Here is a 23,078-nt window from a genome sequence, read left to right on the forward strand (position 1 = left end):
ACAGCGACCTCCCTCCGACGGGGATCACAGGCGACCCCGTTGCCGCCGCCTCCCGGAAGGCCCCGGCTGATTCCTGCCCGCCCCCTCCCGGATCAGATGGGCGAGCGGCCCGAGGATCCCAAGCCAGCCCCGCCCGCAACGTCCCTAGAGGAGGGGGCTGCCTTTCCCACGGGACACCCGCCCACCAGTTGGGGGCAGGCCTGGGGGGGCAGAGCTCTGGGAGGGGGTCTCTACGGAAGCCGCTACTGCATGGGACCCTCCCCCCCCCCTCGCAAGGGCATCGGCGCCGTCGTTTTATTTCATTCCTTTTTCTTGGGGGCGCATCGAAAGGAAAAACGCTCCAGAGGCTCCCATAGAAGAGAACATTCGCAGGCGAGGGTTGAAGTCCGAGCTCCCTGGTGTGCTGAGGATGTTGCCTAGTTTGGTAATAAAACGTCTGCAAAGAAAACATCCCGCTCTGAGAACCCCCCCAACGCTACAGATTGCAAAGCGCCCCCCCCCCCAAGATCTGTGAATGGAGGAGGAAGAAGGGGAGGATTCTCTGTGGCCGAGTGTGGTTGGGCACAGAAGGGAATTTGCTCTCCGTGGGCATAAAAAGACAAGAAACATTTGTTAAGAATCAGGAGGGAAAAGGCTGAATGGTAGTCATTCAACCCTGACTTTGTAGCAGCAGGGACCCAAAAACCGGGGAGAAATCTCACATCTTTGCAGCTGAAAAAATCTCTTTGACTTTTAATAATATTGATTAGTTGGAACAAAATCCCAACCCTCTGGGTATTTTTTGGCCGTGTGTATTGCTCAGAATCCATGTGAAATTTCTTACAAGCATTAAAACTATGTAGAAACAAACTGGCCCATTATTTGTTTTTTGTTTTCGTTTTAGGCAATAAAGAGAATTTCAAACATTTTGACTCCATTTGTTATCAATAAACCTCCCCCCCCCTTTTGCAATAATCGTCTTTGCCAAATTACAGGTTTGCTGAAGTCAAAGTTCTTAATAACTTCAGCCCCCCAAAGCCTCTGGGGGGGGGAGGAGCACTTACTTCCAGGGGAGGGGGAGGCCCTAAGGCCCAGTGGGAGGGGCTCTTTCCCCAGGGGGGGCTCTGGACATCCAGAGGGGCCTCCTCCTCCTCCCCCCCCCATGTTGGCCCCATCATCAGCCTTTGGGCTCTCCGGGGTTTCTGGGTGCGAATTAGGTGCATTTTATGCAGGGGACGCTTTAACTGCTGCACCGTTTTGAGAGCCGTGAAATGCCAACGTTTCTTCCCTGCCCTGAGCTGCTTCTGCCGGCGACATTCCCGGAGTCTGGATCCAGAGGCCCCTCCCCCAAAGAGGTGAGGGGGGGGCTCTGAGGGCCTCCTCCAGGCAGGCCCCGCCCCCTGCTGGCATCTGGAAGGACCCCCCCACTCCCTGCCCAAGGCTGGCCTCCACCCACCCACCCCTCAACCGGGGCCCCAGTGGGGTGCTGGGGGGTTTCCTGGGGAAAGGGATGGGGGACAAACTTCCCTGAACTTCGGGGAAAGGGATGGGAGGGAGGGAGGGAGGGAGGGGCCGCTGGAGCCCCAGCTGGGCTGGGTTGGGTTTTCCCAAGAAAAGGCATCCAAGGAGTTTATCTGGAAGCGACAGTTTCCGCCCCGTCTCTTTCTGCAGAAGCAGAGAGTTCCTGCTGGCCAGAGAAGCCCCAGAGGAGGAGGAGGAGGAGGAGGAGGAGGAGGAGGAGGAGATGCCCCAGGTATTTCTCCCGAAAGAGTTTCTTTTGCTCTTGGCAACCCATCTGTGTGAATCTGTCTTTGCCTTCATGGCATTTGTCCCCCTCCAGGGGAGAAGCTTCCCTCCCTTCGGCCTCAGTCAAACTTCCTCAGTCCTGACATTCCCAGGGAGTTTCGTGCGCACAACGGCTGTGTCTCACTTTCACAAGGCAGCTAAAAACACACACACACAGGGCCCCCCGGTTGGCGGGTAATTCGATCCCTTCCCACTTTCCGATCGTTTCCAATTGGGCGGAGAAGAAAAGGGCCCCTTTCCTTCTCGGCCCCTCCCTCCACACACAGCCAGGCTCCACCCTACCTGTCCCCAGGTGTCAGGAAGCAAGAATCACGGCTCCTCTCCGGCGGCAGAAAGGTATTCCTGTGCCCTGAAAGGGCCCCCCCCCAGCTCAGTGGGAAGGGGGAGCAGGGGGACTCCTGGCTTCCCTCCAGCCCACTTCAGATACTCCTGCCCCCCTCCTCCTCTTCCAGTGGGCAGTGGGCACGCTCTGGGCACACCTGGTGGCCCACAGGTGCCACAAGGGCTCCACCAGGGAGAAACGTGGCCAACCTCCACTCCCGTAGCACTTCGGCAGCTCCGTCTGCCTCAAGGCAGGGCCTCCTGTTTCCATCAGGTGGACAGCTGGCCGGGAGAGTCCCTTTCCTGGGAAACCTTGAGGGGCCCCACCTGGGCAGAGGCAGAGGCCAGGGGCAGGAGGCCTCGGGCCCTGAAGGCTGGGACCATGGAGAGGAGACCCCCCCCCGTCTCCTTGTCCTGCTGGGGACCCTCCAGAAGGACCTGCGGGACCTGCCTGCCCTCCCCTCCAGCCCCGCCCAGGGCTGCTTCTGGGGTGGCCTGGATGGGGGGTGGGGGGTGGGAATGCAGGCCAAGCCAGGGACCTTTGCCAAGAGGGTGGTGCCAAGCCTCTCCTCCACACCCAGGCAAGTCCCAAGGAAGGCAGGCCCAGATCCGTCTGCGGGAGCAGCCCGTGAAAAGCCCAGCGGCTCCCTGCCAGCTGCTCCCCAGGCGCCCCCAGTGCCAGGCCACGGAAGGCTCGGCGGGGCCCTCCTGGGCAACCCAACTGAACACGGAAGGAGGCCTGATGCCCTTTGCATTATTTTTATTTTTCCTTTTTTTTTTGTTGGATGAGGGACCTTCATCCCACAGATGTTGCTTCCTTCCCCCATTTGGGGGGGGGAGGGACCCTTCCTGCTCCCGGCCCCTCCTGAGTGCCTTGGGGGGGGGGAGGGCACAGGTGGCACAGGGACCGGGGGGGGGAGGCACTTTGGAAAGAGGAGGAGAGGCGGCCATCGGAGGCTGTTTTGGGGGCTTCTCTGCTGAGACAAGCAGCCTCCCCCCCCCAAGGGGAAATACCCACAAGCCCCTGCGGCACCTGGAGGAGGAGGAGGAGGAGGAAAAGGTGTGTGTGTGTTCCCCGCTTCAGCCAGGGCCTGTGAGGCTTCCCCAGGGCCAACTCCCTGCAGGGCAAGAGCGACACTGATATCAAAGAAATGGTGGGACAGAATCATTAAAAAGGGAGGGGCAGAAGGAAATGTGGATGGCAAAAGTTCAAATATTTTTTACTTATTTTAAATAACTAAATAGAATTGTTGAACTGTCCCACAACGGGTTGACTCCCAGTGAGTTTCCCTTGGTGAGTTGTTCTGTGCCGAGTTGCCCCATTCGCCTTCAGGAATGCCCAGGGCCCAACCCACCCCGACGGGCACAGCCTGCCGCCCGCAGAAGGCGGAGACTCAGACCGAGGACCCTGAGCAGCCGCCTGGCTGGGCCTGCAGAGCTGCTGCCGGCGTCTTGCTGAACCCGTTCCCGGCATCCACGCCCTGCAACCCGCCAGCCAGATGCCCGGCATCTTTAACTCCTTCAGGACTGGCCACAATGGGGTGCAGCAACCCAGGCCTGGTCCCCCACAGGTCCCCGGGTCCTGCCCGACTGCCAGCCGCGGAGTCCCCTGGGCTTGTGGATGTAGAGCATGTGGTGGAAGGAGCCCCAGGAGAGCCAGGATTCAGGGCAAGCAGGCAGGATCTGGGGGCCGAAGGAGCTTCATGGTACTGGTTAACAAGGGGGGGCCGGATGTCCCCTGAAGGGGCCGAGCTGGGTGGGAAGGCCCCACTTGGGCTAGCAGAGGCCCAGGCAAGGACGCCCAGCCGGTCTGGGTGGAACCGAGAGAGGAGGAGGAGGAGGGACAGGGGTCCTTGGTTGGGTCCCTGGACCGGACCTAATCTCCAGGCTTCCTTTTGCTGGGTGAGGATCCCTGATTCAGTTTCTCGGCCGGACCGAAAGCTGCTCTGCCGTGAAGGAAAGACCGTCACGGAGCCCCTCCTCCATCCGAGTCCCTTCTGGCCACAGAATTCCAAGGGTACCTGCTACTTCCCAACGTTTGGGAATGCCTGCAAAGGCTCCCCCTGGACCTCCCCTCTCTCCTGGCCTCCGGCCGGCCCTGGTGGACCCAGCAGAGGGAGTCTTTCTCCAGGGGCCTCAGAGGCTCCAGGGGACCAACTGCCCCCACCTCCCTGGTGCCTCTTCTAAGACCACCCTGGGTCCTCCCTTGGGGGATTCCGCTTCTTAGCCTGGCCTCGTCTTCCGCTTTGGCCCTTTCCCTGAGTGGCTCCCCTCCCGTCATTGTCCAGGACCCCCCACCCATCAGAGGAGGAGCCAGAGAAGCAGCCTCCGTCCTCCATCCCATGACACCCATGAGGGGAGTTCTAACACGGCAGGGTGGTGGGGTCCCTTCATTCCTTCAAGGGGGCGATGCTGGGGGATTCTGACGGCCCCCAGGTGGTGGGAGGGGAAAGCAGGGTCTGGTGGGAAAGCTCTCCTAGCTGGAACATTGTGGACGCTGCCTGCCTGGTGGGGAACATTGGTGGGTGTTCAGAGCAGGAGCTCCGTAGTCGGCATGCAGCTCACCCACAGCTGGGCCGAACTTGGCACAACCGAGCGAGTGTCGCCTCCTCGTACAGCAAGAACAGTTAGCCCAGCAAACGCCACTGCGTCGTCCCTGCTTTTGGCGGAAGGAGGGAGGAAAGGAGGGAGGAAAGAAGGAGGCAGCTGCCACATTATTGCCAAAGTGGCGACCACTCCCTCGGCCAGTCTTGCGAGGTGCTGCTCACTGGGAAGGGCGTGGAGGCTGCCGGGGAGGCTGGTTCATCCCATCCACGGCTGCAGTGGGACGCGGGGCCTCCTCCGTAAAGTGCGGAAGGCAAAACGGGCTCGGCCGCCCTTCCTTCTCTGCCAGGGCTGACGTCTCCTTCACTCTTGCAGGCCCTCCCGGAGCCACTGCTGCCATCCATGACTGCTGTACCACCCTGCCGGAAGCGATGCCCGTGCCGTTCGGCCCAGCTATTGGTCGGACTGCTGTGCAGCCTGGCCATCCTCTTGGTTCTCAGCTTCCTGGCCACCAGCCGCCAGGAGGAGCTGCTCTCACGCGCGCTGCCCGGGGTGGGGGAGCGATACCTAGAACCCCTGCTCCTGCCGCCACCCAACGCCTTCCCACTGTCCCCATCGCCCTGTGCCCTGACCGTCCCCTGGCTACTGGTGCTAGTGGCCAGCGCAACTGGGCATGCGGCCCGGCGGGCGGCGGTACGACGCAGCTGGGGGGGTACAAGGCTGGCAGGGGGGCACAACATGCGCACAGTCTTCATACTGGGGCTGCCTGGGGATGCGGCGCAACAGGCAGCACTGGAGCGTGAGTCGGCTGAGCACGGTGACCTGTTGCAGGCGCGTTTCATCGACACCTACGCAAACCTAACCCTGAAGACGCTGGCGATGTTGGGCTGGGCCACCACCCGCTGCCCCACTGCCCGCTTCCTGCTCAAGGCTGACGATGATGTCATCCTCAACCTACCTGCCCTGGCACGATACCTGGAGCGGCTGGCCGGCCCACCCGCTGTCTATCTGGGCCAGGTGTACTCACACGTGAAACCCATCCGCAACCCACACAGTCGGCACTACCTGCCCACCTCACTCTATCCGGAACCCACCTTCCCGCCCTACTGCAGCGGCACCGCCTACGTTCTCTCTGCCTCTGCCGCTGCCGCTGTCCTGCGTGCTGCCCGCCAGCTGCCGCTGCTGCCCATAGAGGATGTCTTTGTGGCACTATGCACCCGCCACGCTGGCATTGCCCCGCGTCACTTGGACTATCTGGCCGGGGCTACCCACTACCCGTCTGATGCCTGCTGCTACCGTGAGGTGCTCTTCAGTGTGCACGAGGTGCCGCCTGAGGAAATGCTGTCCATGTGGGAGGCAGGCGAGTACCCGTGCACCGCCTGGCAGCGCTTCCTGGGCCTGATCCGCTGCAAGGTATTGGCCTGGCTGGCCGCGAAGGACGCCCTGTGACCGATTTCCCGCTCATCCCCCAAGGACCACGGGAGAAACAGGCCTAGAGCCCCCCACCCGGGACCCTCCGTCTGGCCATGGACGAGCAAAGGAACTGATTGGCCGGTGGAAGAACCACCAGGAGCTCCGCCCGCCTGGATGCTGAGCTTCCCTCTTGGGAGTTCAGGCCGAGGCTCTTCCAGCGGTGGGAGTGCCAGGCTGCCCTCCTTGATTCTCCGGCCGACGTGGGCCTTGGAGCTGAAAAACCGAAGGAAGGATGAAGGGGCCCGCCTGGTCAGTATGTTTTTAGGGGTGGGGTCCATCCAAAGATCTCCAGAATCTTCCTCCAGCACAACTAGTAACCCCTCCCAAATACCATGCCCTCCCCCCCCCGTTTCAATGGCAGCTGAAGCAACAGCAAAGCGGAAGCTGACAGAGAGGTTGCCCCACAGAGCTGTGGGTGGGGCCCGAAGAGGCCGGAATGCCCCGTGGACCCTCCCCTTGGGGAAGGAGACGACCCACGGGGGCCAGGTGGGCACAGAGGGCTGGTGGGCATGGCTGGGTCCTCTCACTGGCTAACTGGACATAGGGAGAATTTGGGGAGAATCACCTCTCGCTTGGCAGCATGCTGGGCATTTGCCATTGCGCACGCGCGCGCACACACACACAGACACACACTTATCCCCATCCGTGCTGGGAAGCTGCCAATTGTGCCCAGGGCTGGGGGGAAGGATTTCTCCGTTGGGGGAGCCGTGTGCATGAACACACACTCACACGATTTGAATGCGGGGACTTTTACACACTGCTCTCCTTCCCCACCGTGCTTGGCAACCCGGAGGCTCCCCTAAAGGTCAGTTTTTATTCTGCAAATGCCCAGGGACGTCAATGTTCATTCCCCCCCCCCTTTAATGTGGCTTTTGCAGCACCTCCCTTTGCAAACTTCTCCCGGAACAAACTGCTAACGCCCTGTGGCAGCCACATCCTGCCGGCCCATAACCCGCATCTCGCTGGCACGTTGTGATGCCACACTGAGTCCCCAAAGTGTGTGTGTGTGTGTGTATCCAGCAGTGCATGTGGGGAGCAGGGGGGGGGTGGGCTGCAGTCCTTGGGCAAGGGAGACACAATGCCCAGGAATACTTTTGGGGGTGCTATTTTGCCCCCCCCATAATTCATGCCCCCTGGGAGCCCCGCCTTCTTTCCCAACTGTTGAGGAGTGGGGGGGGGGCAGGGGCAGCCCCTCCCCCTTCACAGGGCCAGAGAGACGACACAGTTCCCCTACTGCTCCTACCGCTCCGGAAGCAGAGTGGTGGCCGCAGAGGCAGAGCGGGAGGAGGGTGCCCTGCTCAGCTGGGCTCTCTCTCACGCAGGCTGCACACGCAGGACACCCCGCTTTGCAGCACCGGGCAGCCTCGGTGACTCTGAAGGAGCACAAGATCGCGCCTCCGAAGGCTTCCGTGTCCCTCTGCAAGAGCTTCGTCGTGGAGAGCGGAGGCTTTTGCGTCTGCGACCCGGTTACTCCTTCAGAGTCACCGAGGCTGCCCGGCACCCCAAAAGCAGATTGGGGGGGGGTGCTGCACAGGCGGCCTCCGCGAGTCAGGCAAACTGAACGAGGGGCGCCCGTCCCGCTCCTCCTCCGCTCTCCAGGCCCCTATTTTGGGGCAGGCAAAGGAGTCACGGCAGAAGGGCTGGAGGGGACGGAGCTGGCTTGACCGTGGAGATCTCCCAAAGGTCAAAGTCGGTGCCTGGGGGAAGCGGCAGGGAGGGGGGCAGGAGATATCTCAGTGGGCGGGGGGAGGCCTTGGGTGACGGGTGTCAAACTTGCTGTGGCATTTTGCCTTCCTGGAGCTGTGGTGGGCGTGGCCTGTGTGGGACGCATCCGGCCTGGGGGGGCCGCCAGGCCTTTCCCCACCCCGAGACACCCCATGTGCACTTACTCACCTGAGCGTCCAATTAGCCAGCGCATTGGGTAAACCAGACAGAGAGCATGTTCGTTCATGAGCCTCGGTGGCGCAGTGGTCGGAGTGTGGTACTACAGGCTACTTCTGCTGCCTGCTGGCTGCCTGCAATTTGGCAGTTCGAATCCCACCAGGCTCCAGGTTGACTCAGCCTTCCGTCCTTCCCAGGTGGGTCAAATGGGGAGCCCGATTGTCGGGGGGGGGCAGAGGCTGACCGTCAGGGTTCCAGAGAGCATCCATTATTTCTTTTGGCTCTGTCTATTCTTCTGCTATGCCTTTTCTATGGGAGGGGGGATTGTACGGAGTGAGATGCGATGTAGCCATAACAAAACTCCTTTCTAGGAAGCCAAGGTCATCCTTGGTCTCTGCACCTGACCGGAACTGGATGGGTGGAAGCTGCCAGCGTGGCAGTGGGAGATTGGACCATGGGATGGGCTGGTGGGCGTGGGGGGGGACAAGATCTTGAACCTTCAACGGGGGATGGGGATAACCGGGAAGCTTTCAGATTCGGGTTTTCCCAGATGTGCCAACATGGCTCTCTTCATCAATGGGAACTTTTGAGCAATACTTTGCCTCGGACTCTGATTTACGTTTGGATGCTACTTGGAACCGTGACGTGGCCATTTTAATGTGCGATTTCTCCGCGGGTCGCCCATGAGGCCAATGATGAAGGAAGACTCGGAGGCAGGTCTTTCTCAGGATGAGACGACCTGGAACAGAGTCCGGAGGCCTCTTTTATTGAGCATACACAAGGAAAGGGTGGAGTCACATGGTCTATGTGGACCAATCATGGTTGTACAAGTCTATTGTATATAGCCCTTGACTATTATAGGGTATGCCGTATTTGTGGATGGTGCCCCATTTCTTAAGAAAGGCAGCAAAGGCCGAGCTTGTGTAAGCCGGCCCATTGTCGGTTTTTAATTCCTCAGGGCAACCAAGCACCGAGAAGGTACGAACGCAGTGATTAATGGTAAACCTTGAACCCCTTCAAGGTTTTACTCACCACCTATAAAGCGCTCCATGGTAGTGGATCTGGCTATTTGAGAGACCGCCTTCTGCCAATTACCTCCCTGCGTCCCATCAGATCGCATAGAGTTGGCCTCCTCCGTATTCCATCCGCCAGTCAGTGCCGACTGGCGACTACTCGGAGGAGAGCCTTCTCTGTTGCAGCTCCGACACTATGGAACAATCTCCCCGTGGAGATTCGTACCCTCACCACCGTCCAGGCCTTCCGCACAGCCCTCAAGAACTGGCTAGCCCGTCAGGCCTGGGGATAATCTTATTTTCGCCCCTCCCGGATGCTGAGTGAATGTTGAGTTTTACTGTCTAATTTACTTTGTGCACATCTTTTTTTTTGGTATTGTCCTACACTCCCCTTCCCTTTTTTGATTGTAAGCCGCCCTGAGTCCCCTCAGGGAAAAGGGCGGCCTATAAATAAACAAATCTAATCTAATCTAATCTAATCTAATCTAATGACATGTTTAACAGTCTCCCCTCTCTGGGGAGAAGCCATGATAAAGCCTGAGTAGGTGTCAATGGTAACATGCAAGTAGCACCAGGGTTTGAATGGTTCAAACCAGGTGACATCCATCTGCCATAACTTGCATGCCTCCGTCCCTCTGGGGTTTACCCCCAGGGGGAGGCTATGACCTTCTTTGCTGCATGTGGGGCATTGTTGTGAAGAATTGCAGCAGCTTCAGCTGCTGAGAGTCCGAATTGTTTCATTAGTGCCTTTTCGTTCTGATGAAAGTATGCATGGCTCTCCCGTGGGGTGGATTGAGAAAGGGTAAAAACCTCCGCGGACGGAGAAAGAGCGGAGGCTGCGGCATCAGCCCGTTCGTTGCCCTTCGTAAGGGGCCCAGGGAACGGCTGATGGCTGCGGATATGCGCCACGAAAAAGGAGTGGTGGCGAGTAGCTATAAGCTGTTGCAGTGCTAAGAAAAGGCCTGGTAGAGCAGGGTCAGTGGAAGGGGAAATATAGGCTTCATGGATAGTCTTTACCACCTGCGTAACGTAAAGGCTGTCCAGTATGAGGTTAAAAAGGCACAGAGGAGAAGTGTTGAAAGGCAAGAATAGCGGCTGAGAGTTCCGAGCGCTGCGCGCTGGTTTGGGGACCGGTTGTCCTGGTAACCCAAGAGCCGTTTTCCAGCCAGGCGCAGGCTCCGTGAGTCTTTCCCCCATCCGCGAAGACGGTGGGGGCGGAAGGCAAAGGAGCGGACGAGCAAGGTCGCGAGACAGAGATCGGAAGTTGTATTAAGAGTTTTAAGCGAAAATCACTCGGGGGGTGTGTGTGACATGAGACAGCCCCACACCACTCATTGGTTGCCCATTGCAAAGTCTCTGAAGTGGTCAAGTATTGCTCCCATGCGTGAAGTGGGAAAGGAGCATATATCACAGTTGGCTCTTTTCCAATCATCAATTTAGAGCGGAGACGGCCCTTTGTTATCAGTTGAGCAATCTGATCCATTGTAGGCACTATAGTGTTTCTTGGAGTGGGAGCTAGATGCAGCCATTCCACTATTAGTGCCTTAGTGTCAATTTTTTGGATGACCGCTCCCGTGGGCAACAATGGGGTGTTTAAAACAACCAATTCAAGCGGTGTGTTGTCCATGCAGCGGTCCACCCAATTTTTGCTAATCGCTTCCTGGACCAGCTGTAAGGATGCAAGTTGGTCTTCTCCCAGCTCAATTTTGGCAGCGGGGTGCTTCCCCCCCACTGAGCGCAGCAAATAAAGGGGTCAACTGGCTTGTGGTAAGCCCCATATAGGGGCGTGCCCAATTGATTGTCCCCAGATATTGTTGTAATTGCACCAGGGTGGTAACCCTGGGGAGAGCAATCCTGGGTAATGTGGGAACTGACCTGGCCACTGACAGGCGGTGACCCAGGTATGAGAACGGTGAAGTGGTTTGAATTTTTTCAGGGGCGACTGTCAATCCCCCCCGTTCGAGAATGCTGGTGAGCTCTGGGAAAACGGCCTCAACTGAGCCCTTTGGGCCAGGGGCCACTACCAGGATGTCATCCATATAGTGGTACACCAACAATTGGGGGTGCAATTCCCGAAAGGGCAACAGGATTTGATGCACGTAATGCTGGCACATAGTGGGGCTGTTAAGCATTCCCTGGGGAGGGACAGTCCACTGGTAACGAGCATTAGGCATGGAATTATTTGGCTCGAGAAGAGTAGTGCCTGCTGTGTGGGTTGCGGATGGGTTTTACGTGTGAGTACACCTGGCCCAGATAGACACTTGGCTCTGCCTGGACTCGCACTCTAATCAACTGCGCAATCTATCTTTTCCTTCTTTTCTCCTCCTCTTTTTCTTCTTACTTTGTATGGGATATGCTAGAGGTATGTATGTAATTGAATGAATGATCCCACTTTTATTGCCATTATTGTTGTATTTTTGTGTTTTTTAACTATCACGTGGGGATTGTTTGGGGGAGTGTTTGAGTATGTATGATTCGGAGGGCCTGCCGGAGATGGCGGGGGCGATGGGGGTGGCTGAGGGGACCAGAGACACAGGAGAGGGTCGGGGTATTGCGGTCGTAACAGGGAGGGGCAGATACGGCTGGGACTTTAGGGCAGGCCATTACCGGGGAAGGAGGGTTCGCTATATTGCAGAGATCCCTCCTTCCGGCCCTAGGAGTCCCACTCCGAGACCAGATGGCGTGAGTAGTCAGGACCCTGGTCTCAGGCTGTTGTCGCTAAATGCCAGGTCTGTTGTCCATAAAGCTCCTCTCGTCCGGGACTTAATTTTAGACAAGAGGGCAGACCTGGCATGTATTACTGAGACCTGGCTGGGCCCAGAGGGAGGAGTCCCCCTTGTAGAGCTGTGCCCAGAAGGATTTCAGGTGCTACATCAGCCAAGAGCCCAGGGAAGGGGTGGGGGTGTGGCCGCCGTTATCCGGGAGTCGTTAGTTCCTCGTAGGGTCCCTGCTCCGGAGATTGTCGGGTGTGAGTCATTGCTGTTAAAGTTGGACCTCAAGGGTCAAGTGGGTCTGCTGCTAACGTACCTGCCTCCCAACAGCGTTGCAGCAGCCCTCCCCTCGCTCCTCGAGTCGGTAGCCGAGCTGGCAATTGAGTTCCCTAGGTTGATGGTCCTGGGGGACTTTAATTTGCCGTCGCTCGGTGAAAGCTCTGATGGGGCGCAGGAGTTCATGGCTTCCATGACAGCCATGGGCTTGACCCAAGTAATTCGAGGCCCAACCCATTCAGCGGGACACATGCTTGACCTTGTATTTCTCTCGGAGCAGTGGATTTGTGATCTTGGTCTGAGGGGGAGTGACATCATACCCCTGTCGTGGTCAGACCATTGCCTACTGAGGCTCGACTTCCGGAGGCCAAACCCCCACTGTAGGGAGGAGGAACCGACCAGGTGGTTCCGCCCCAGGCGCCTTATGGAGCCGTTAAGGTTCCAGACAGAGCTTGGGGTTATTCCTGACACTCTCGCCCACAGTCCGGTCGAGACTCTGGCTGCTGCGTGGCATTCGGCAGCGTCGGAGGCCCTCGACCGGATTGCGCCACTGCGGCTCCTCCGAGGCAGCGGATCCCGGAGACCTCCTTGGTTTACCGAGGAACTCCGGGAGATGAAGCGCCGGAGGAGATGCCTAGAGCACCGTTGGAGGTCCGATAAGTCCGAATCGAACCGAGCAATGGTAACCACCTGCACCAGGGAATACACCAGGGCACTTAGGGCAGCAAAAAGATCACATATAGCCACCCTGGTTGCATCCGCTGAGTCCCGTCCAGCCGCCCTGTTTAGGATAACCCGCTCCCTATTGAACAAAAGGGAGACGGGGGAACCCTTGCAGGGCAGAGCTGAAGAGTATGCCCAATTCCTCGCGGACAAAATTGCTCGGTTTCGGTCGGACTTGGACTCCATCCCCGCAGCTCCAGCCGAGACACAGGGGGATCAAGTAGAACAACTCTGGGTTGAGTTTCAGGATGTTACCCCCGGGGATGTGGACAAGGCCATGAGAGCTGTAAGTGCCTCCACCTGTGTTCTGGATCCGTGTCCCTCATGGCTAGTCACGAACTGCAGTGAGGTGACACGAGGCTGGATCCAGGCGGTTGTGACCGCCTCCCTTCGGGAGGGGAACTTCCCCGCCGCACTGAAAGCGGCGGTGGTGAGACCCCTCCTAAAGAAACCATCTTTGGATCCAGCTGTCCTTAATAGTTATCGCCCTGTCTCCAACCTTCCCTTCCTGGGGAAGGTTGTTGAGAAGGTGGTGGCCTTCCAGCTCCAACGGTCCTTGGAGGAAGCAGACTACCTAGACCCCTTCCAGTCAGGCTTCAGACCCGGCTACAGCACAGAAACCGCTTTGGTCGCATTGATGGATGATCTCTGGAGAGCCAGAGATGAAGGACATTCCTCCATCCTGGTCCTCCTTGACCTCTCAGCGGCTTTCGATACCGTCGACCATGGTATCCTTCTGCGACGACTGCGGGAGGTGGGAGTGGGAGGCACCGTGCTACGGTGGTTCTCCTCCTACCTCTCGGACAGGTCGCAGTCGGTGTTAGTGGGGGGGCAGAGATCGTCCCCTAGGCCCCTAAATTATGGGGTGCCTCAGGGTTCGGTCTTATCCCCCCTACTATTCAACATCTACATGAAACCGCTGGGAGAGATCATCCGCAGGCACGGGATTAGATACCATCAATATGCGGACGATACTCAATTGTATCTGTCCGCCCCGTGCCAACTCAATGAAGCGGTAGATGTGATGAGCCGGGGTCTTGAGGCCGTTATGGGCTGGATGAGGGCTAACAAGCTTGTGCTCAACCCAGAAAAGACCGAGTGGCTGCTGTGTTTTCCTCCCAAAGATCTGACTAGTATACCATCACTCAGGCTGGGGGGTCAAATTGTATACCCCTCAGAGAGGGTTCGCAACTTGGGAGTCCTCCTGGATCCGCAGCTGTCATTTGACCACCACCTAACGGCTGTGACCAGGGGGGCATTCGCCCAGGTTCGCCTGGTGCGCCAGTTGCGACCCTACCTGAATCGGGAGGCGCTCACAACAGTCACTCGGGCCCTAGTGATCTCCAGGCTGGAATACTGCAATGTGCTCTACATGGGGCTGCCCTTGAAGAGCATCCGGCGACTTCAGCTAGTGCAGAACGCAGCCGCGCGAGTGATTGCGGGTGTACCTCGATTCACCCGCATAACACCTATCCTCCGCGAGCTGCGCTGGCTACCTGTCGATCTCCGGATGCGCTTCAAGGTGCTATTAATCACCCATAAAGCCCTACATGGCAGTGGATCTGGATACTTGAGAGACCGCCTTCTGCCAATTACATCCCTGCGACCAATAAGATCACATAGATTAGGCCTCCTCCGTATTCCATCGGCCAGCCAGTGTCGGCTGGCAACCACAAGGAGGAGGGCCTTCTCAGCAGTAGCCCCGGCCCTTTGGAACGAGCTCCCTGTGGAGATTCGTACCCTCTCCACCGTCCAAGCCTTCCGCACAGCCCTGAAGAACTGGCTCGCCCGTCAGGCCTGGGGATAAGGATAGTTGCCCCTCCCGAATGTTGTATGGATGTTGCCTACTATTTTTAGTATATGTCTCTATTTTGTTGTCTGTATCCCCCCTTTCCTAGTTTTATGTGAGCCGCCCTGAGTCCCCTCAGGGAAAAGGGCGGCCTACAAATTCTAATAAAACTAAACTAAACTAAAACTAAATGCAAAGAGTTGCCTATCTTTAGGACATAGAGGGATAGAGAAAAAGCAGTCCTTAAGATCAATGACCATGAGATCGTAACTTTGGGGTATCAGATTGGGGTTGGGTAGCCCACACTGCAGGGGGCCCACAGGCTGTATGACCTTATTAATAGCCCGCAGGTCTTGTAACAAACGCCATTTGCCAGATTTTTTCTTTAGCACAAATACCGGAGTGTTATACGGACTGATGGAGGGTCCCAAGTGCCCTGCCTGTAATTGTTCCTGAACGAGGATTTTTAAGGCGTGCGATTTTTCCAAGGGCATCGGCCATTGATCTACCCAGACTGCTGTTGAAGAGGTAAGGGTAAGGCGTAGAGGAGGAGGCAGAGTCATTCAATAGTGAGGGTGGCAGTCAACCGAGACATCAGGTCTCGTCCTCACAGGTTGACACGGAGAGGCAGAACAACAGGTTTAAGATAGATTACAGAGGAGGTGTTAGCAGAGGACACAGTGAGCCAATGGCGGCTGGTGCGGGCGGGCTGGGATCCCCCCACCCCTTTCACCGGGGGGGGGAAGGTTCAGTGTCCCAGTCCGCAGGCAACATCCGCTCCCGTGTCAAGCAGGCCAGTAAATGGTCGGCCATTAAGCAAGAAGGTAGCATATGGCTTAGCCGCTTTTACGGTCTGTTCAATAGCAAAAAGCTCCGGGTTAGGGTATTGCATAGCCGGGATGATAGAGATAGCATGAGCAACCAACTGGCCCGCCGAAATACTAAAAGGAGCGTTAATAGTAAAGATAAACCCGATGGAGGTAAGATCCTTTGGGTCGGTTAGAAAAGGGGAAGCCAAAATGCTCTGAGTAACGAAGTCCCTATCGCGGAAAACCAAAAGAGGTAGCAAAGGCAGCGGAGAATCAGAGCGTAGAGGCAGGAAATAATTATGACCCGGCAGACTGACAGAGATCGTTTCAGAGGCCTTTAGGGGTATTCGCTGTGGAGTGGCTTCAGCCTTTGTAGTGGGGCTAGCTGAGAGCCCCACATCTAGTTTCCCTGGTCCGCGCTTGGTATTGGATTGGATCGGCATTGATTCGCCCAATGGTAACCCTTTTGGCATCGGGGGCAGACCGTTCTGGGTTTAGTTCCTTCGTCACGGCGAGCACCCGCCGCCCTGGCCGTGGGGTTTTGTTGTTGACATGGCGCTCGGCACTGACTACAGAAGTGGCCGGGCTTCCCACAATTGAAGCAGTTTCCGTTCCTGCTCGTTGTTTGCAATGCTGCCGCAAGATCCTCCATTTGGTACGCCTGGGTCCCAACCACCTGGCGTGCTTTGATAAAGTCGGCCAGGGTGGAAGCAGGGTTGGCGGCAATGGGTCGGAGGACTCCCTGACAGTCACAGTTAGCGTTTTCCATGGCCAATTTCAACATCAACTCAGCTCGGGCCTCTACGTTGTCAGTCGGGTCAATGACTTTTGCAACCTGTCAATGAACTCCGGGTACGGTTCGTTTGGACCCTGCATTATTTTTGAGAAAGACTCCGTGGGGCTGCCTACGTCGTCCACCTTCTCAAAGGCAGCGGCCGCAGCTTCCCCCACCAAGTCCAGAGCTTCACGAGGGGCGGTAGCTTGTAAGGGACCGGTATCAAAACCGGCATCCGCCCTAAGATGCCCCGCGGTCACATTTTGCGGGAGAGCACCAATGTTCCCTCTAATTTTTTTTCAGTGTGAGCGGAAAAGTATAGTGTTTGAGCAGCACATTTTCATACCTGAGCACCTGGATTTTTTTCACAGATGTCACCCAAGACAACGAAATTAGTGTTCTTTGAAACTCAATTCTACCATGTAAATATCCATTAAGTAAAGAAATCTCCCTATAGAGGTAGTCCTCAGTCTACGACCATAATTGAGGCCAAAGTTTCTATTGCTAAATGAGACATTTGTTAAGTGAGTTTTGCCCCATTTTACAACCTTTCTTGCTACAGTTAAGTGATTCACTGCGGTTAAATCAGTAACCTGGTTGTTAAGTCAGTCTGACTTTCCTACTGACTTTCCTTGGCAGATGGTTGCAAAAGGTGACCCCAGGACACCGCAACCGTCATAAATATGAGGCAGTTGCCAAAGATCCAAATTTTGATCCTATGACCATGGGGATGCTGCAATGATCATGTGTGAAGAACAGCTGTCATTCACTTTTTTTCAGTGCTGATGTAGCTTTAGTCATTAAGTGAACTGTTGTAAGTTGAGGACTATACTTTCCCCCTTACTATCCAATAGTCTGCAGTGATATTAGCAAGTTATGAATAAATTACCAACTGATGTAGATTAGCAATTGGAGCACTTAAAGAAGCAAACAAAGAGGGGAGAGGAAGGAAGGGAGGAAGGAAAGAAGGGAGAGGGAGAGAGAGGGAGAGACAGAGGGAGAGACAAAAAAGTAAAGAGGAGAAAGAGAAAAAGAAAGGGGAGAGGAGGGTGGGAGGATAAGAAAAAGAGGCAGAAAAAAGAAAGAGGAAAGGAAGAAAGAAGGAAGGAAGGAAGGAAAGAAAAAAGGAAGAAAAAAGGAAGAAAGAAAAGAGGAGAGTAGAGAAGGAATAGAGGCCAAAAAAGCAAACAAGGAAAAGTAGGGGAAAAACTTTCACTGGAAAACACTATTTTTCCATCAGTGCAAAACTTTCCTAAACAAGGTTAATTTTCTGGATTTTGACTTTCCGGTCCAGGTGGACCAAGAAGCCTTTATTTTCTTTTTCTAAAATCAAATAAAATCTGCAGAGAGCACCAGCTCGACTCCCCCTTCCTGAGAAAAAAAACCTTGAGCGCGGAGGCTGCATTCAGACAACATGTGCATATCCGGCGTGGGTTTCCACGTGTTTGAGAGTTGGTTGCTGCCGCCGCTTCTCTCCTCAGTAACTTTGATCCAGGAGGGAACAGCCTCCCTGTCAATCAGCTAGAAAACGGCTTCCTTCCCTCGGCTTCCTTCGTGCTGAGTTACCCTTTAGAAACTTACTGTTAATGCCTACTTCCCTATCTCCCTCAGGCTTATCGGGGCTTTTTTTCCCTGCTCCCGCCCCTCCGCCGCCTTCCTACTGGTTCCTGTAGCCTCAAAGGCTCCTCAAAGCCGCAGCGCCGGGCAGCAAATCCGGCGGTGCTGTTAGAGGAGGAGGAGGCAGCAGCAGTTAGTCCGGCCTGCAAAGCATCTCCTCCCCAGCTTCCCGGAGCCTGTGGAAATCACTGCGCGGGAGTTGAAAAGTCCTGCGCGGTGTTTTCTTGCCATGTGCGCGGCCGCGCAGCCGCGCACCTTAGAGGGAACAGTGGAGAGCGTCTCTTGCTACAATTTCGTTAACCTCCCTGTAGTATTCAGAATTCCATACAGCGTATTGAGAAGGAGTGAGTATCATGCCAAATAGCAATTGCCAATCTGCTAGCACCATGGGGGAGGGGAGGCAGTCAACAGACTTCTAACTAAACCCCTGGTGTACGGGGATTGCACGCCATACAGAGAAACGGTGTTTTTAATTTCCTTAACGGTTTTAAAAGAAATGGATTTGTAAACCGGGACCTGGGGCCCCTGTGGATTAGCCTGCTTAGGTGTGTACTCAACAGGGAGGCAATGCTGAGCCAGATCCATTTCCCCTTCTTGTTGTGCCGTTTCCAAAGCAGCGGCAAAAGCGCTCCGCCAAGGCATAGGGCAACCTAGCGATGGCGGAGGGGGAGAGGGATTTTCTGGGGCGGTTGGCACAAAATGAATCTCAGGGCCCTCGTATGGCGGCGGGGCCGCGGGGGGTAAGGGGGGGCGGCAAAGGCTTCGCAGCCTCTGTGATCGTGACCAGACCCTCCTCGTGAATTTGGAGGCATTTGATAAGCAAACGCCATGTTGTTAAAACGCCCGGAGGGGCTCGGGGTTCCTCATGGAAGTAGGCGCCCAATTTTATCCATAAGGAGAGCTTTAAAGACCCCTTTTTCCGGGTATATTGGACAGTGATTTTTGACATAATAAGTCAATTAAATGTTTTCGAGGGGGAACGGGAAGCGACTTGCCCGTCGCTTGAATAATTACACTAGAAGATTTACAGATATCCCGAAGTTCATGAAGGTGTGCTACCTGTTCCTTCGAGAAACCCGACCCCATACTCACGAAATGAGAGGGAGCTCCGTTCGCCGACGGCCGTCCCTGGGTGCGAGGCTTCTCCCAGCCTGGGGGTGAGATGAGGTGGGCAACACGGATCACGTCGGGGTCACCAGATGCGATTTCTCCTTGGGTCGCCCATGAGGCCAATGATGAAGGAAGACTCGGAGGCAGGTCTTTCTCGGGATGAGACGACCCGGAACAGAGTCCGGAGGCCTCTTTTATTGAGCATACACAAGGAAAGGGTGGAGTCACATGGTCTATGTGGACCAATCATGGTTGTACAAGTCTATGGTATATGGTAACTCATTTACTTCCATGTAGACCTCTGACCCTAGAGAATGCCCATAGTCAGCAAATAAATCTTTTACTAGCATGCAAACTTTTGACCCCTACTTAGTGCTGAGAGCTAACAGGTTGTGACCTCTGCCCTTATGGTGAATGATTACTGCTGTTGTATCCGTGTTCCAGCATAGCTATGCATGCCTACACTTATGCTCCAACAGTAATGGGTCAATACATTGTTGCCCAACTACTGTCCACCTGTGGCTTAGAGTCCAGACAAGGTTGTCCCTTGCCAGGTGTCCTGCACCCCTAGAAGCCAACGTATCCTTTCTTGTTTTGTTATTCTCAGCTGAAGAGGTTCAACTGAGGGTTTCCACTCTCCGTTCTTCTTCTGGAGCATCGGCTGGTTTCTTCAACCTGGTGTGGGGCGTCCAGTCGTCTTTTCAGCAGCCCCCACAGCGGTTTTGGGGCTCAGCAGCATTTGGAAAAGACCTTCCCACCCAGGTGGTAGATGGGATTCGTTCCCACGATTGGATCAGGACTCTCTCTCTCTCTCTCTCTCTCTCTCTCTCTCTCTCTCTCTCTCTCTCTCTGCAAATGCTTAAGGGTGGATGCTTTTATCGTTGTCTGTATGTACTGTCTGTGTAATAAAAATATTTTTTTAAATTTTAAATAAGGGTGGATGCTGAGCGCTTGACCTCTGGCCCCAGGATACAATGTCCCTCGTTTCCTAATATTAACTCGTTTTTCAAAGTTTGGCTCCTTCGTTTTACTTTCCAGAACTTTAAAGGGTGCCGGCCGGGGTGCGTGCAGCCTTCCCACCGAATCCGTTCTTCTTTGAAAGACCCTCCCAGTGGAATGAGTTCCTCTGTCAAAGGCTTCCACAATCTCCTAGAGCCGAGGTGGCGCAGTGGTTAGAGTGCAGCACTGCAGGCTACTTCAGCTGACTGCAGTTCTGCAGTTCGGCGGTTCAAATCTCACCGGCTCAGGGTTGACTCAGCCTTCCATCCTTCCGAGGTGGGTAAAATGAGGACCCGGATTGTTGTTGGGGGCAATATGCTGACTCTGTAAACTGCTTAGAGAGGGCTGAAAGCCCTATGAAGCGGTATATAAGTCTACTGCTATTGCTATTGCTATCCTACGCATTGATCCCAAGGGCAGCACAGGATTCCAAAGAGGTTTCTACCGATGCTTTAGCTCCCCAGGGACTCCCCTCGTGCAATTCTTTTTTAAAAACCACTATTCAAGAGCCGAGGTGGCGCAGCGGTACAGCGCAGCACTGCAGGCCACTTCACCTGGCTGTTAGCTGCGGTTCAGCGGTTCAAATCTCACTAGGCTCAGGTTTGACTCAGCCTTCCTTCCTTCCTTCCTTCCTTCCTTCCTGCCTTCAGAGGCCAAGGTCAAATGCGGAGCCAGATGGCTGGGATTGCAGGAGGCCGATTCTGCAAACCGCTTAGAGCTGTAAAGCGGTATATAAGTCTGCTCTTCTTGCAGTATTTTGTGATAACCACAGTGTTTCCTTAAGGGCCTTTTTTGTTGTTTGATAATTGTATATTTGCTATAACTTCAATCCTTTCGCCGCCACAAAGTTACTTTCCAATTTCTTGATATTTCCCAGAATAACATCTTACAAAGCTGGGAAGCTACATGAGAATGTATTTGCTTCCACAGCTAAAAGTGGAGGAAAGGAAAAAAAAGAGGAAAAATATCATTTTTGTCCTGGGCCAGATAGATTATACTTGTCCAGGGAGGCTCTATAGTAAACATGTTGCAAATAACCCATTCAGGATTTTAAACGGTAAAGCTGCGAGGCTTCACTGATTAACATTTCGTGGCAATGCCTTTGCAACAGGGATGTGGTGGCTCAGTGGCTAAGATGCTGAGCTTGTCAGTCAGAAAGGTCGGCAGTTCCGTGGTTCAAATCCCTAGCGCCACATAACGGAGCGAGCTCCCGTGACTTGTCCCAGCTTCTGCCAACCTAGCAGCTCGAAAGCAGGTAAGAAATGCAAGTAGAAAAATAGGAACCACCTTTGATGGGGAGGTAACAGCGTTACCGTTCGGTGCGCCTTCGGCATTGAGTCATGCCAGCCCCACGACCACAGAGACACTCTGGGGCAGCGCTGGCTCTTCGGCTTTGGAACGGGAGGTGGGCACTGCCCCCTAGAGTCGGGAATGACTAGCACACATGTGCGAGGGGAACCTTCCCCTTTAATGCCTTTTGTGTCAGGCGGAGGATAATATTCATCACAGGTTCCAAGTAGCATCCAAAATTAAATCAGAGCCCGAGGCAAAAAGGATTGCCCAAAAGTTCCCATTGATGAAGAGAGCCACGTGGGCACATCTGGGAAAACCCTGAATCTGAAGGCTTCCCGGTTTCCCCCACCCGGTTCCACCCATCCAGTTCCGGTCAGGCGCAGAGGTGCAGAGAGGAAGGGCGGCCTTGGCTTTCTAGAGAAGAATTTTATTTTGGCTACATATCACGTTAAAGGAATACAATCCCCCCCCCCTCCCACTTCCCCACCATAGAAAACGCCTAGCAGAATAGTAGAACCGTGTGTGTGTGTCAGTCCAAAGACCCCAAAGGGAAAATGGCTGCAGGCCTCACAGACAGGATAGCTGGGAAGACGAAGGGTTGCCCTCCCCTGAGCCAAAATAGTTCATCCGAAACCTTTGCTTTCAGAGACTTGAACTCGGGGTTCTCCAGCCTTGTAGCCGTAACCATGAGACCAAATTTGTTCCCCGTAGAGGTTTCCCTCCCACTCCTTGGCTGCAAGGAAAAGGAAGAGAAACGGAGCACACACCTTAAGCAGGAATTCATCACCACTTCTGCAGTGGCAAGGAGTCCCAAAGACACACCGTTTAATTGGAGCCTATATACCTCCATAGGGCTGTTCCTTTAACCAGAATGCCCTCAGAGGCATTGTGGAGGGTAAATCCAGAGAAAGGAAGATCGCTGAGTCACGACACAGAGAGACTCTGAGGGTTGGATGGGACCTTGGAGGTCCTCTAGTCCAACCTCCTACTGAAGCAGAAAACTCTATTCATGTAGTGGATCTGCGTACTTGGGAGACCACCTCCTGCCAATCACCTCCTCTCGACCCATAAGATCCCACAGATTAGGCCTCCTCCGAGTGCCATCCGCCAGTCAGTGCCGGCTGGCGACTACCCGGAGGAGAGCCTTCTCAGTAGCAGCTCCGACCCTTTGGAACGATCTCCCCGTGGAGATTCGTACCCTCACCACCCTCCAGGCCTTCCGCACAGCCCTTAAGATCTGGCTGTTCCAACAGGCCTGGGGGTAAAGAGTATAATCCGCCCCCACCCAAATGTTGGGTTGAATGTTGCTTGATTTTAACTTTACATTGTGTCTTTATGTCATTGTATGTCTTCCCTTCCCATACAAGTTGTTAGCCGCCCTGAGTCCCCTTAGGGAAAAGGGCGGCCTATAAATAAACTCAACTAAACTAATTTCTAAGAAATTTGTCCGATTTCTTCTTTAAAACTTCCAAATATGAACCACCCACAGCTTCTGGAGACAATCATCTCATTCATTAATTATTCTCATAGTTAGGGAAGTTTCCTTAGTTTTAAGTGCTTCTCTCCCTAAGTTTCGTTTTAAAAAAAACTATTTAAAAAATAGCAATAGCAGTTAGGCTTATATACCGCTTCATAGAGCTTCCAGCCCTCTCTCAGCGGTTTACAGAGAGTCGCCATATCGCCCCCAACAACAATCTGGGTCCTCATTTCACTCGGAAGGATGGAAGGGCTGAGTCAACCCTGAGCCGGTGAGATTAGAACCGCTGAACTGCAGATAACAGTCAGCTGAAGTGGCCTGCAGTGCTGCTGCTGGGTTGCGATATTTTCTGGGAGGGGAGGCCTTATTTTAGCACAAGTGCTCAAAAGCCCGAATGGGCCTGTTTTCCAGGGAGGGGCTTATTTCTGGGAAACGGGGTAGAAATTCCACTTAGTTCACAATTTAAAAAAAGGGCAACTTCC

General features: G+C 54.9%; 1 protein-coding gene across 1 annotated transcript; it reads left to right on the plus strand.

Annotated features, from left to right (window-relative positions):
* The first annotated feature begins 1,706 nt into the window (after positions 1–1,706).
* LOC106551472 (beta-1,3-galactosyltransferase 4) lies at positions 1,707–19,654 on the plus strand. The gene is made up of 3 exons (XM_087703157.1): positions 1,707–1,732; positions 5,026–6,372; positions 19,435–19,654. Exons 1-2 carry the CDS (start codon positions 1,724–1,726, stop codon positions 6,097–6,099), a joined length of 1,083 nt encoding a protein of 360 aa, XP_087559283.1. The 5' UTR covers positions 1,707–1,723; the 3' UTR covers positions 6,100–6,372; positions 19,435–19,654.
* Positions 19,655–23,078: the final 3,424 nt, after the last annotated feature.

Source organism: Thamnophis sirtalis, unplaced genomic scaffold (genome assembly GCF_051295495.1).
Source record: "Thamnophis sirtalis isolate CommonGarterSnake01/CBP01778 unplaced genomic scaffold, rThaSir2_p1.2 scaffold_29, whole genome shotgun sequence".
Classification (NCBI taxonomy): domain Eukaryota; kingdom Metazoa; phylum Chordata; class Lepidosauria; order Squamata; family Natricidae; genus Thamnophis; species Thamnophis sirtalis.